The 14,935-nt window shown below is 44.7% G+C and overlaps 1 protein-coding gene across 44 annotated transcripts in view; it reads right to left on the reverse strand.

The window, feature by feature from the left end:
* Positions 1-3,067: 3,067 nt before the first annotated feature.
* Positions 3,068-14,935, reverse strand: part of tnikb (TRAF2 and NCK interacting kinase b) — an 85,389-nt gene continuing 73,521 nt past the window's right edge. For 35 of the 44 annotated variants that reach the window (XM_090199283.1, XM_090199275.1, XM_090199294.1 and 32 more), the window contains 5 exons: positions 14,764-14,864; positions 14,458-14,607; positions 13,834-13,993; positions 5,306-5,445; positions 3,068-5,174 (listed from right to left, as the gene is read on the reverse strand). In XM_090199283.1, coding sequence (XP_090055409.1) covers positions 5,091-5,174; positions 5,306-5,445; positions 13,834-13,993; positions 14,458-14,607; positions 14,764-14,864 — 635 coding nt within the window. In that variant the 3' untranslated portion in view covers positions 3,068-5,090. The remainder of the gene's footprint in view (positions 5,175-5,305; positions 5,446-13,833; positions 13,994-14,457; positions 14,608-14,763; positions 14,865-14,935) is intronic. The other 9 variants (XM_090199308.1, XM_090199307.1, XM_090199300.1 and 6 more) reach the window with 1 other exon arrangement.

Genomic DNA, 14,935 nt, shown 5'->3' on the forward strand with positions numbered 1-14,935 from the left:
CAATCACCACATCCTCATCGGCAGACTCAACAGCCTTGGTTTCTCAAATGATTGCCTCGCCTGGTTCACCAACTACTTCTCTGATAGAGTTCAGTGTGTCAAATCTGAGGGTCTGTTGTCCGGACCTCTGGCAGTCTCTATGGGGGTGCCACAGGGTTCAATTCTTGGACCAACTCTCTTCTCTGTATACATCAATGAGGTCGCTCTTGCTGCTGGTGAGTCTCTGATCCACCTCTACGCAGACGACACCATTCTGTATACTTCCGGCCCTTCTTTGGACACTGTGTTAACAACCCTCCAGGCAAGCTTCAATGCCATACAACTCTCCTTCCGTGGCCTCCAACTGCTCTTAAATACAAGTAAAACTAAATGCATGCTCTTCAACCGATCACTACCTGCACCTACCCGCCTGTCCAACATCACTACTCTGGACGGCTCTGACTTAGAATACGTGGACAACTACAAATACTTAGGTGTCTGGTTAGACTGTAAACTCTCCTTCCAGACCCATATCAAACATCTCCAATCCAAAGTTAAATCTAGAATTGGCTTCCTATTTCGCAACAAAGCATCCTTCACTCATGCTGCCAAACATACCCTTGTAAAACTGACCATCCTACCAATCCTCGACTTTGGCGATGTAATTTACAAAATAGCCTCCAATACCCTACTCAACAAACTGGATGCAGTCTATCACAGTGCAATCCGTTTTGTCACCAAAGCCCCATACACTACCCACCATTGCGACCTGTACGCTCTCGTTGGCTGGCCCTCGCTTCATACTCGTCGCCAAACCCACTGGCTCCATGTCATCTACAAGACCCTGCTAGGTAAAGTCCCCCCTTATCTCAGCTCGCTGGTCACCATAGCATCTCCCACCTGTAGCACACGCTCCAGCAGGTATATCTCTCTAGTCACCCCCAAAACCAATTCTTTCTTTGGCCGCCTCTCTTTCCAGTTCTCTGCTGCCAATGACTGGAACGAACTACAAAAATCTCTGAAACTGGAAACACTTATCTCCCTCACTAGCTTTAAGCACCAACTGTCAGAGCAGCTCACAGATTACTGCACCTGTACATAGCCCACATATAATTTAGCCCTATCAACTACCTCTTTCCCAACTGTATTTAATTTATTTATTTATTTTGCTCCTTTGCACCCCATTATTTTTATTTCTACTTTGCACATTCTTCCATTGCAAAACTACCATTCCAGTGTTTTACTTGCTATATTGTATTTACCTTGCCACCAAGGCCTTTTTTTGCCTTTACCTCCCTTCTCACCTCATTTGCTCACATTGTATATAGACTTGTTTATACTTTATTATTGACTGTATGTTTGTTTTACTCCATGTGTAACTCTGTGTTGTTGTATCTGTCGAACTGCTTTGCTTTATCTTGGCCAGGTCGCAATTGTAAATGAGAACTTGTTCTCAACTTGCCTACCTGGTTAAATAAAGGTAAAATAAATAAATAAATAAAAAATATATAATATAACCAACTTTGATGGCGTAGGCTACAACTATTATTTACAAAATCACCTTTATCTTGCCATTGACATTAGAATGTTGGAAGCTTAGCCATAGAATTCCATGTAGTGGGACAGCTATGTTTTAGGATTGTAAATGTAGTGATAGAGGCAGCAACTTGCACACACACAGCTGGAACTGGGGGTTTAAAAAGATGAGTAGATACTGGGCCATCACAGAATTCACACATTAACCCCACTGAAGCCTTTTACCAATTTGGCTATAATTCTGTATTTCTTTGTGATTGGTTGAGTTCGTCTTTCATAGCCCGGTGCCCCAGGTGGGCTGAGTTTGTTCATTTAAGGCCATCCCTTAAATGAACAAGTGAGCTCTGCAATGGAGTCAAACGTGGTTTCTATGTTTGATACCGTTCCATTTATTCCATTCCAGCCATTACAATGAGCCCATCCTCCTATAGCTCCTCCCACCAGCCTCCACTGGTGTACAGTAAATGTATATTTTAGAATTTGTGAAATTTCCATGTGATATGAACTGTACCGCAATTGAGAATCCATTCATATTTAGATGGAGTATTTGAGCTGTTTTGGCTGCCAGAGCCAATTCACCTCTAAACAGAACATGTAAGGTCCTTGGACTACTACAAGTAACGTTAGGTCGTTAGCCCAATATTGAACTAAAGGAGCCTATGTTTGCCGAAGAGAGCATACTGGATGAGAGGGAATATAGTCTCACAACCCAATAATTTAATTAGGAGAAATGAGTCATTCACACAGCACATCTTTAATGCATGTTGTCATTTGGAAACGTGAAGTGTGTGTGTCAGTAGGTTACATTGAAAAGTCCAAACAAAAAGCATCCAGAATCACATTAATCACCATCAGTAATCACATGTATCCAAGCTCATCAGCCATACACACTACCTCCCTCTGTGTCTCGGTGTCAGAACATTAAGTCAGTAGTTAGTTCTCTTTATTACTAAACTGTAAGGACACTAGGATCCAGTGTCCACATACCAGCCTAACATTGTGTTCCCTTATCAATGTTTTCACTAATTGAAAAACAAATATTTGTGATGTGAGCTTTGAGGCCCAAAAAAGTCTAAAGAAGCTATGAGAAGGCCTTACTGCAGTCAGTCCTGATCTGCTCTCCCCACACTTTTACATGCAGACAACCAGAACAGAACACTGGAGAACTGCTCTCAGACCAGTGGTTGAAGTGGGCTGGTGCTGACCGGTACTGGTACAGAGATCAGGCTCTTCTCATTTGCTACAGCTTGAGTACCGGCACCTCTGATAGAATAATGTGTGTGTTAGGGAGCTCAAGATGGGAGACAAAGTTGTCAGGGAGGGAATTACTTGGCCGACAGTGTGTGATGGTGCTGCTGTGCATTTTAGATTTCAGAAGACATCCAGACAGTAAAGTAAAGCAGTAGAGGACATCTCTGTAATCATGTCTGTACAAGGAAGGACAGTTACGTTTCAACATCACATAGTGGAGTGGAGTACCAGTCTGGGGGCGGGGTTATTGTCCCAGTGATTCAGATGAGATGAAAGCACACAGTCACTCAACGCACAGACGGTCTTAACAGTGGCAGAGTTTAATCCTGTACTGTTAGCAGGGAAGACAAGTCTCATATGCACACACATACTCTGATACTTACAAAATATTTAAATACAAATTATACCACGATAAAAACATTTTTAGAAATCCCTTAAACCATTTTCTCTATTCTGTAGAAAGCCTTATAGTATGAACATGATGGCTGTCTTTTTCTAAATGATCAGTCAGATATAATGAAATGCTTAATCATATTTCTCCTACGGTTTCTTGGAATCAACCCCTTCTCTCTAACCTATACTCCTGCAGTATTCACAGATCTGACAGGACTAGATAGGAAAAAGCAAGAGGTCTGCCGACCCAGGTTCATACACCGGTCGGTCACACATATTTATCCAGATCTATGACGACTGAAGAGGTAAGCGATTAGTGGATGGAGTAGGCTCATGCCTATTACCCTGTGTTACATACAACGCCACATCAGTAGTCAATCATCATCATTGGTTCAGTACACACAGACACCCTCGTCCACTTTCACCAACTACCTTGGCAGATCTTATGTTACAGAGTCAGACACTGTATCCTAGAAGACTACACGTGATTCAACTTAATGGTGGAGATTCATAGTGTGGTCATTCTACCTGGACGTCTAAAGCTAGTTTGAGTACATTTAAACGACCCCAGTGTAAGGTCCTGCTGACTGACGCTAACATGGTGGGTCTCATTTTGGAAAGTTAATCGTCCCAACCTCGCATCTCTCCAGTTAGACCTGTGTATTGCCTTAGTTTAGAAGTCAGGATTGATGATGACGAGCAGTATAGGTGTCACTATGCACATGTACAGAAGCAGGTGAACCAACAGAGACAGATGTGTCACTACGCACCATGTACAGAAGCAGGTGAACCAAAGGAGACAGGGGAAGAGCTGGAGAAAAGAGGTGGTGTGTAGGAAGAAGTCTGACCATTAACCAAGCCATACGTCTGTTCCATGCAGCCATTTTTATCTCCATATCAAATCATTTCTGGGTAACAATTAAGTACCTGTGATTGTTTTCTATTAAAATGGTAAAAATAAACATTTCTTAAAGAAGAATTTTGCTAGTACTGTCTGGGAGTGGTAAGGGGGAAACAAAATGAGCTGCTATTGGCAGAAAGGATTGGAACTCTTTCTTATTGGTCTAACTAATTTACAAAAATAGTGATGTCACCATGGAAGGCCAAAACTCCCACCAAAACAGGCTGAAATTCAGGAGGAAGATAAACTAAAACTCAGACTGCTCTCGGTCTCTCATCATCTTCTGTCTTCCTTTTGTCTGTCCTCTGTTGTTCTGTCTCAGTGGAAGAGTGTCCGATAGGAAAGCAGGTCTGTTTCATATCATAGAATGTGGCATTTACAAATGCGTAACGATAGAAATACGGCAAATAGATTGACTGTCAAATAGAACATTCGCAGAGAAAGTGGGGAGCACAAGTGAACTAGAACAAGAATGGCATCTATGCCAAGAGTATCATTTTTTTGGTGACCATTGGTGACAATATTTATATTTTTTAAACTGCTCCAGCAGTCAGGAATCTACACTCACCCCCACCATATATACACAAAGGTCAGGGGTCATGACAATACCCTTAGTCGCTGACCCCTGACCCCATTAGGGAGACTACACTAGCACATCCTGTCACTACCTCCCAAAAACAAAAACACCTGGGATAAACACTGAGGCTACGTCCAAAATGCCTACTCTGACCAAAAGTATTGCACTATGTAGGAAATAGGGGGCCATCTCACACAGAGCCTGAGAGAAACTAAGACAACAGAGAGAAAGAGTGTTGTCTGAGCGTGATCTGGTTCCTCTTGTGGTTGTAGGTTGCTACTGCAGATGTCTGCCTGGATGGGAGACTGTTTCTCTCCTCCCGTCGCTGCTGAGCCGCCAGCCGCTCTGTGTTCACTCGTCTGTCTCAGTTCTCTCTCTTCATCCCTCCACCCTGACCTCTGGTTAGGTATGTACAGTATGGAGGGAAGAAGTAAGGAGGAGGGTTTGCCAGGGTTACCAGTTCATCATAGAGCTCCGGTTCAGGGTCATGAAGAAGACTTGGCTGCTGCCGCCGGAACGCACAGAGGCGAAAAACACCTGCAGACAAGCACACAGCATCATGAGGAGGGTTAGCATGTGTGCTGGCTTATATTTTGAGGATTTCTTGCAGATTGTATGTGTGTGTGTGTGCTCTTAGCTTGTATACATGTGTTTGTGCTTACACACACCTTGTCGTTCCTCTCCGACAGGAACTTCAGTCGCTGAGCTCGCTTGTGCATGAAAACTCCGTCGAGGTGTCCCGTCTCCACGGAGCGGATCTCAATGGCCTTCTCTCCCCAGCCCATGATCTGGTTGGAGTGGATGTAGGCTGGGGGAGGGACAGGGACATACAGACAGGGGATTGGACAGGAGAGCACTCACTCAAACCAGTCACCCAATCACAGATCACACCCCTAGGCCACGCCTCTGGGAGGATATCATTGCAGCAGTTTCTGTTTCTAAATCTGAATGGCGGATAAAAACTCAAACACCTGAGCTATCCAGCCTGAGGGGGGATGGGGAGGGGCAGTTTCATATGGACCCAGGGGGCAACGCTAGTAGGAGAGATCCCCAGAGTTATGGGGGGGAGAGTCAAAGTGAACCGCAGAGAGCTACTAGGAGAAACGGCCATCTGAGCGTCTACTGACTGTGATGACTCTTGTATGGTGGTTCTACAGGATGGTAACCCTGCCCCTGGGTGGTAATACTGTAGCAGGGATTGTGCAGGTGATTGATGACTATGAGGATGGTTACAGCAGTAGCAGCATAAGGATAGTTGGGTGATTTTACCTCCCAGTTCTGTCATCCAGCTCCTGTGTACTCAGGAAGTGGGCTGGCCAACGGACTGGAGTGAGTGTGTGTGTGTCGGTGTGGGCCTGTCTCTGTATGTGTTTGTATGTACTGGTTTGTATTGGTCATGGTGGCTTGGGGCTGTATATGTTGATATAGTATTTGTGTGTTGGGGCCGGGGTTGAGAGGCCTTTTAAAGGAAGGCAATATCAACTCAGGGGTAGAAGCTCCTAGGACTGAGTACAGTCTCAAAACACAACACAAACCCACAGTGTTTCAGACAGAGACAGAATGAGCCAACTGAAAACAGTCAATCAGACTGACAAGACAAACTGAAGCTTGGTGTTAGAGTGGAGAGACAAAAGAGAAGCAGAGAAGGGCAGAGCTGATCTAAAGACACAGGGATCTATCAAGATCCATTTGAGATCTACTGGGATTAAAGCAAGAATATTCTGCAGAATATATTTTGCCAACATCAAAGTGCACTTTTGCAAACTTCAGATGTGCAGAAATGTTTTTTTTTGGACAGCAGTTGCTTCTTCCGTGGTGTCTTCCCATGAGCACCATTCTTGTTTAGTGTTTTACGAATCATAGACCCGTCAACAGAGATGTTGGCATGTTCCAGAGATTTCTGTAAGTCTTTAGCTGACACTCTAGGATTCTTCTTTACCTCATTGAGCATTCTGCACTGTGCTCTTGCAGTCATCGTTACAGGACGGCCACTCCTAGGGAGAGGAGCAACAGTGCTGAACTTTCTCCATTTATAGACCATTTGTACTGATGAACATCAAGGCTTTTAGAGATACTTTTGTAACCCTTTCCAGCTTTATGCAAGTCAACAATTCTTAATCTTAGGTCTTCTGAGATCTCTTTTGTTCGAGGCATGGTTCACATCAGGCAATGCTTCTTGTGAATAGCAAACTCAAATTGTGTGTTTTTTATAGAGCAAGGCAGCTCTAACCAACATCTCCAATCTCATCTCATTGATTTAACTCCAGGTTAACTGACTCCTGACTCAAATTAGCTTTTGGAGAAGTCATACTTTTTCCAACCTACACTGTAAATGTTGTAATCAATATAGACACGAAAAATACAATAATTTGTGTGTTATTAGTTTAAGCACACTGTTTGTCTATTGTTGTGACTTAGATCAGATCAAATTTTATGACCAATTTATGCAAAAATCCAGGTAATTCCATGGGTTCACATACTTTTTCTTGCCACTGTATATCGTAGACCTATAGAGACATCTAGACATACTTTTGGTCATTTACTGTTTGTGGACACCTTCTCATTGAACATCTCATTCCAAAATCATGGGCATTAATATGGAGTTGGTCCCCACTTTGCTGCTATAACAGCCTCGACTCTCCTGGGAAGGCTTTCCACTAGATGTTGGAACATTGCTGCTATAACAGCCTCCACTCTTCTGGGAAGGCTTTCCACTAGATGTTGGAACATTGCTGCTATAACAGCCTCCACTCTTCTGGGAAGGCTTTCCACTAGATGTTGGAACATTGCTTCCATTCAGCTACAAGAGCATCAGTGAGGTCGGACACTGATGTTGGGTGATTAGGCCTGGCTAGCAGTCGGCATTCCAATTTATCCCAAAGGTATTCAATGGGGTTGAGGTTAGGGCTCTGTGCAGGCCAGTCAAGTTCTTCTACACCAATCTTAACAAAGCATTTCTATATGGACCTGGCTTTGTGCACGGGGGCATTGTCATGCAGAAAAAGGAAAGGGCCTTCCCCAAACTGTTGCCACAAAGTTGGAAGCACAGAATTGTCTAGAATGTCATTGTATGCTGTAGTGTTAACATTTCCCTTCACTGCCTAGCCAGAACCATGAAAAACAGCCCCAGACCATTATTCCTCCTCCACCAAACTTTACAGTTGGCACTATGCATTGGGGCAGGTAGCGTCTCCTGGCATCCGCCAAACCCAGATTCGTCTGTCGGACTGCAAGGTAGTGAAGTGTGATTTTTCACTCCTGAAAACACGTTTCCACTGCTCCAGAGTCAAATGGTGGTGAGCTTTACACAACTCCAGCCGACGCTTGGCATTGCGCATGGTGATCTTAGGCTTGTGTGTGGATGCTCGGCCATGGAAACCCATTTCATGAAGCTCTCGAAGAACAGTTCTTGTGCTGACGTTGCTTCCAGGGGCAGTTTGGAACATTTTTTCAAATTTTCGCTTCGTGATTATGAGGTAGTGTGTATAGATTGATGGCAAATAAAATTAATTTAATCCATTTTAGAATAAGGCTGTAAATGAACAAAATGTGGGGGGAAAAGGAAGGGGTCTGACTACTTTCCGAATGCACTGTATATCCTAGACCTAGAGATATCCTAGACCTAGAGAGACAAGTAGATAGAGAGATCCTAGACCTAGAGAGACCGGTAGATAGAGAGATCCTAGACCTAGAGAGACAGGTAGATAGAGAGATCCTAGACCTAGAGAGACAAGTAGATAGAGAGATCCTAGACCTAGAGAGACCGGTAGATAGAGAGATCCTAGACCTAGAGAGACAAGTAGATAGAGAGATCCTAGACCTAGAGAGACAGGTAGATATAGAGATCCTAGACCTAGAGAGACCGGTAGATAGAGAGATCCTAGACCTAGAGAGACAAGTAGATAGAGAGATCCTAGACTTAGAGAGACCGGTAGATATAGATATCCTAGACCTAGAGAGACAGGTAGATAGAGAGATCCTAGACCTAGAGAGACCGGTAGATAGAGAGATCCTAGACCTAGAGAGACAAGTAGATAGAGAGATCCTAGACTTAGAGAGACAGGTAGATATAGATATCCTAGACCTAGAGAGACAGGTAGATAGAGATATCCTAGACCTAGAGAAACGGGTAGATAGAGAGATCATAGACCTAGAGAGACAGGTAGATAGAGATCCTATACCTAGAGAGATGGGTAGATAGAGATATCCTAGACCTAGAGAGATAGGTAGATAGAGAGATCCTAGACCTAGAGAGACGGGTAGATAGAGAGATCCTAGACCTAGAGAGACGGGTAGATAGAGAGATCCTAGACCTAGAGAGAAGGGTAGATAGAGAGATCCTAGACCTAGAGAGACGGGTAGATAGAGAGATCCTAGACCTAGAGAGATCCTAGACCTAGAGAGACAGGTAGATAGAGATATCCTAGACCTAGAGATATCCTAGACCTAGAGAGACAGGTAGATAGAGATATCCTAGACCTAGAGAGACAGGTAGATAGAGATATCCTAGACCTAGAGAGATGGGTAGATAGATCATGTACAGGTAGATATCCACAATATTTCAGTATCATCTGTTTGCCAACCAAACAGCAACACAAAATAACATTGTAACAAAGTAGCAGACAAACAGACACACAAACATGTATCCTTGTGCTGGGGACAGGGGCACCACTCTAGGGGTAGGAAGTGTGTAGGAGCATGCAGAGTGGTGTAAGTGTCCGAGTTCTACGGGTGTGTTATTATATACAGTTGAAGTCGAAAGTTTACATACACCTTAGCCAAATACATTTAAACTCAGTTTTTCACAATTCCTGATATTTAATCCTTGTAAAAATTCCCTGTTTTAGGTCAGTTAGGATCACCACTTTATTTTAATAATGTGAAATGTCAGAATAATAGTAGAGAGAATTATTTATTTCAGCTTTTATTTATTTCATCACATTCCTCATGGGTCAGACGTTTACATACACTCAATTAGTATTTGGTAGCATTGCCTTTAAATTGTTTAACTTGGGTCAAACATTTTGGGTAGCCTTCCACAAGCTTCCCACAACAAGTTGGATGAATTTTGGCCCATTCCTCCTGACATAGCTGGTGTAACTGAGTCAGGTTTGTAGCCCTCCTTGCTCGCTCACGCGTTTTCAGTTCTGCCCACAAATGTTCTATAGGATTGAGGTCAGGGCTTTGTGATGGCCACTCCAATACCTTGACTTTGTTGTCCTTGAGCCATTTTGTCACAACTTTGGAAGTATGCTTGGGGCCATTGTCCATTTGGAAGACCCATTTGCAACCAAGCTTTAACTTACTGACCGATGTCTTGAGATGTTGCTTCAATATATCCACATAATTTTCCTACCTTATGATTCCATCTATTTTGTGAAGTGCACCAGTCCCTCCTGCAGCAAAGCACCCCCACAACATGATGCTGCCACCCCCATGCTTCACTGTTGGGATGGTGTTCTTCGGCTTGCAAGCCTCCCCCTTTTTTCTCCAAACATAACGATGGTCATTATTGGCCAAACTGTTCTATTTTTGTTTCATCAGACCAGAGGACATTTCTCCAAAAAGTACGATCTTTGTCCCCATGTTCAGTTGCAAACCGTAGTCTGGCTTTTTAATGGTGGTTTTGGAGCAGTGTCTTCTTCCTTGCTGAGCGGCCTTTCAGGTTATGTCGATATAGGACTTATTTTACTGTGGATATAGATACTTTTGTACCTGTTTCCTCCAGCATCTTCACAAGGTCCTTTGCTGTTGTTCTGGGATTGATTTGCCCTTTCCGCACAAAAAAGTATGTTCATCTCTAGGAGACAGAACGAGTCTCCTTCCTGAGCGGTATGATGGCTGCGTGGTCCCATGGTGTTTATACTTGCGTACTATTGTTTGTACAGGTGATAGTGGTACCTTCAGGCATTTTGAAATTGCTCCCAAGGATGAACCAGACTTGTGGAGGTCTACAGTTATTTTTCTTGGCTGATTTCTTTTGATTTTCCCATGATGTCAAGCAAAGAGGCACTGAGTTTGAAGGTAGGCCTTGAAATACAGCCAGGTACAGCGCCAATTGACTCAAATGATGTCAACTAGCCTATCAGAAACTTCTAAAGCTATGACATCATTTCTGGAATTTTCCAAGCTGTTTAAAAGGCACAGTCAACTTAGTGTATGTAAACTTCTGACCCACTGGAATTGTGAAACAGTAAAATAAGTGAAATAATCTGTCTATAAACAATTGCTGGAAAAATGTACTTGTGTCATGCACAAAGTAGATGTCCTAACCGACTTGCCAAAACTATAGTTTGTAAACAAGACATTTCTGAAGTGGTTGAAAAATGAGTTTTAATGACTCCAACCTAAGTGTATGTTAACTTCCGACTTCAACTGTATAACATATGGAAGGGGGGGGTCGGAGTCGGGTGGGAGGAGCAGGGGTCGGGTGGGAGGAGCAGGGGTCGGGTGGGAGGAGCAAGGGTCGGAGTCGGGTGGGAGGAGCAGGGGTCGGAGTCGGGTGGGAGGAGCAGGGTTCGGAGTCGGGTGGGAGGAGCAGGGGTCGAGGACGCAAGAATCAAGTTTTTATTGTTCTTAGTTTTTATGACCGTTCTATGTATTTTTGGTATCGTCTCCTTCGCTCCTTCTGTGCACTGTGCTCCTTCCCACTCACACACCAAGCCCCTCCCCCTGCAACTCACACACCAAGCCCCTCCCCCTGCAACTCACACACCAAGGCCCTCCCCCTGCCACTCACACACCAAGCCCCTCCCCCTGCCACTCACACACCAAGCCCCTCCCCCTGCCACTCACAAAAATAACAATGAAAGATAACTTCTTCCTCTCTGAGAACAAGCCGTTTAAACTCACTACTTGCATTTGAGGTTTGGTCCAACGGAAATTGTTCATTTGGACACAAACGCTTAGAGACATTATTTTACTGTAATAGACGAGAACTTAAACTCTCTTACAATACCCTTTTAAAGTCTCAACTCCCAAAATGTGGAACAGAGCAGACCCTGCTAAATTGAGTGTCAATAAACATGATTGTGGGAAGTTAATGCTCTGTTTGTCACGGGCGGCATTGCGGTACAGCTAGCTGCATTATAGCCACAGACTGTCATGGGCTAGCTGTGTAGTCTGTGTTTTATAAATGTGAAATGAACACAAAAAGTCACATTTATAACAGGAATTGGCAACTTGTTCTGAGAAATAATTGATTTCAGTATGTTAAAGTGAACATGCGGCTGTTCAGACAGGAGATGGACAGGGGGGTGTATATTTAATAGTTCAACTGTTCTACCTTGTTAGCATATAAACGATTAGCTGGCTACTCACTACCACGTGGGTTTGTGCTTGAGAGATTGTTCACGAGACCTGTGTTAGATTTTCTAAAAGGCCTGCTACAAAATGTTCATTATTAGTGGTTGTGCATGAATTTGCATTTTCATAGACAGAAAAAAGCAGGGTGAACTATTTTGATATTTTCATAATTTGTGGGGCTTATGGTTTAGTCCAGGTCTCATGGTTTAGTCCAAGTCTCATGGTTTAGTCCAGGTCTCATGGTTTAGTCCAGGTCTCATGGTTTAGTCCAGGTCTCATGGTTTAGTCCAGGTCTCATGGTTTAGTCCAGGTCTCATGGTTTAGTCCAGGTCTCATGGTTTAGTCCAGGTCTCATGGTTTAGTCCAGGTCTCATGGTTTAGTCCAGGTCTAATTTTACATGCAGTGTTTTGACCTTTGTGCATAAAAGCTTATTTAGAGAATTGTATTTATTTATTTTCTTATCGAGAAGTTTGGGGGGTGGGGGGGGTTGTGAGTAGTAGTGTGGAACAGTGAGGGATAGTGTGGAACAGTGAGGGATAGTGTGGAATAGTGAGGGGTAGTGCGTGTGAGAATGTGAGAGGTATAGAAGTGTGTGTGAGGGTGGCAGTGAGAGTTGTGTATATAGTGTGTGTGAGGGGGGCAGTGAGAGTTGTGTATATAGTGTGTGTGAGGGGAGCAGTGAGTTGTGTATATAGTGTGTGTGAGGGGGCAGTGAGAGTTGTGTGTATATAGTGTGTGTGAGGGGGGCAGTGAGAGTTGTGTATATAGTGTGTGTGAGGGGGGCAGTGAGAGTTGTGTATATAGTGTGTGTGAGGGGGGCAGTGAGAGTTGTGTATATAGTGTGTGTGAGGGGGGCAGTGAGAGTTGTGTATATAGTGTGTGTGAGGGTGGCAGTGAGAGTTGTGTATATAGTGTGTGTGAGGGGGCAGTGAGAGTTGTGTATATAGTGTGTGTGAGGGTGGCAGTGAGAGTTGTGTATATAGTGTGTGTGGGGGGGGCAGTGAGAGTTGTGTATATAGTGTGTGTGAGGGGGGCAGTGAGGTGTATATAGTGTGTGTGAGGGTGGCAGTGAGAGTTGTGTATATAGTGTGTGTGAGGTTGGCAGTGAGAGTTGTGTATATAGTGTGTGTGAGGGGGGCAGTGAGAGTTGTGTATATAGTGTGTGTGAGGGGGGCAGTGAGAGTTGTGTATATAGTGTGTGTGAGGGTGGCAGTGAGAGTTGTGTATATAGTGTGTGTGAGGGGGGCAGTGAGAGTTGTGTATATAGTGTGTGTGAGGGTGGCAGTGAGAGTTGTGTATATAGTGTGTGTGAGGGTGGCAGTGAGAGTTGTGTATATAGTGTGTGTGAGGGGGGCAGTGAGGTGTATATAGTGTGTGTGAGGGTGGCAGTGAGAGTTGTGTATATAGTGTGTGTGAGGGGGGCAGTGAGAGTTGTCTATATAGTGTGTGTGGGGGGGGGCAGTGAGAGTTGTGTATATAGTGTGTGTGAGGGGGGCCGTGAGAGTTGTGTATATAGTGTGTGTGAGGGGGGCAGTGAGAGTTGTGTATATAGTGTGTGTGAGGGTGGCAGTGAGAGTTGTGTATATAGTGTGTGTGAGGGGGGCAGTGAGAGTTGTGTATATAGTGTGTGTGAGGGGGGCAGTGAGAGTTGTGTTTATAGTGTGTGTGAGGGTGGCAGTGAGAGTTGTGTATATAGTGTGTGTGAGGGGGGCAGTGAGAGTTGTGTATATAGTGTGTGTGAGGGGGCAGTGAGAGTTGTGTATATAGTGTGTGTGAGGGTGGCAGTGAGAGTTGTGTATATAGTGTGTGTGAGGGGGCAGTGAGAGTTGTGTATATAGTGTGTGTGAGGGGGGCAGTGAGAGTTGTGTATATAGTGTGTGTGTGACCTACCAACAGATGTAGGCATCTCTCCCCACTGCAGCACCACGTCTTTAGTGATGCGTCCGTAGGTGTTGACATAGACGCCCTCGTCCTCGTAACACAGCAGCATCTCCATCCCGTCGGTCCGCGGCAGCACCACGATGGCATGGGGCGTCACCTGACTCTGAATCTGCCGGGGGCGATAGATACCACACAGTGGAGGGGTGGGGTGGCATCAGCCTGGCGGGCACAGAGCACGACCCCCACAACTCCTCTACCTCTTTCTTTCACGTATTTCTCTAAATGTCTCTCTCTTCTTTCCCCCCCTCCTTGTCTTGTGGCCAGCTCCCCACCCCCCTGTGTGAGGAGAAACTGCTGCAACAATGGAATCTCCCACTCCAACATTCACACAATCACCATGGTAACACAGAATGTAAACAAAATAGCATCGTCATGGTTTGAACAACATAAATGGTAAACGTCATGGTATTTGAGCCCTGAAACCAGAACTGCCACACAGTAGGTACGGTTACCATTTAAGAGGTCACAGTTCAAAGGGGAACCAACGGCTCACCACCAGAGTGGAGAAATCAGATGTTACCTGGTTCAGGTTTCCTTCTCTGAGCGCACACACACTCACACTCACACTCTTACGTGGGAGGGAATGTAGATGTCATAAGGGTTGCCAGAGTCGACATCAATGACATGGAACCCGACGCTGGAGCCATAGATAACCTTTAACCTCTGACCCTCCTCCACCGTCAGGTCAACCAGCTGGGGGTGGTGCTGCAGGTCAGTGAACGACTGACAGACAGACAGAACGAGAGACAGCAGGGAATAGAGAAAGAGATACTGTGATCACTGATGTGTGGGGAGCATTTTGCTTGAAAATGGCTGCTTGGCATCACCCAGGTGATCGTAGAGGAAATGAGATCATACTGGTGTGTGTGTGTGTGTTACCTTGAAAGCCATGAACTTGTGGTAGGGTTTGGGTGCCCAGGCAAAGATCTCCACTGAGTTCTTCAGAGCGATGACCAGAAACTTGATCCTCTCATACTTCACTGGAAACAGCACACACACAGGAGAGTCAATCACTCACTGAGACTTGTGTTAGTAACCTGTGATAATGCCT

Source organism: Oncorhynchus mykiss, chromosome 15 (assembly GCF_057628025.1).
Source record: "Oncorhynchus mykiss isolate SJ-2025 chromosome 15, ASM5762802v1, whole genome shotgun sequence".
Lineage (NCBI taxonomy): Eukaryota > Metazoa > Chordata > Actinopteri > Salmoniformes > Salmonidae > Oncorhynchus > Oncorhynchus mykiss.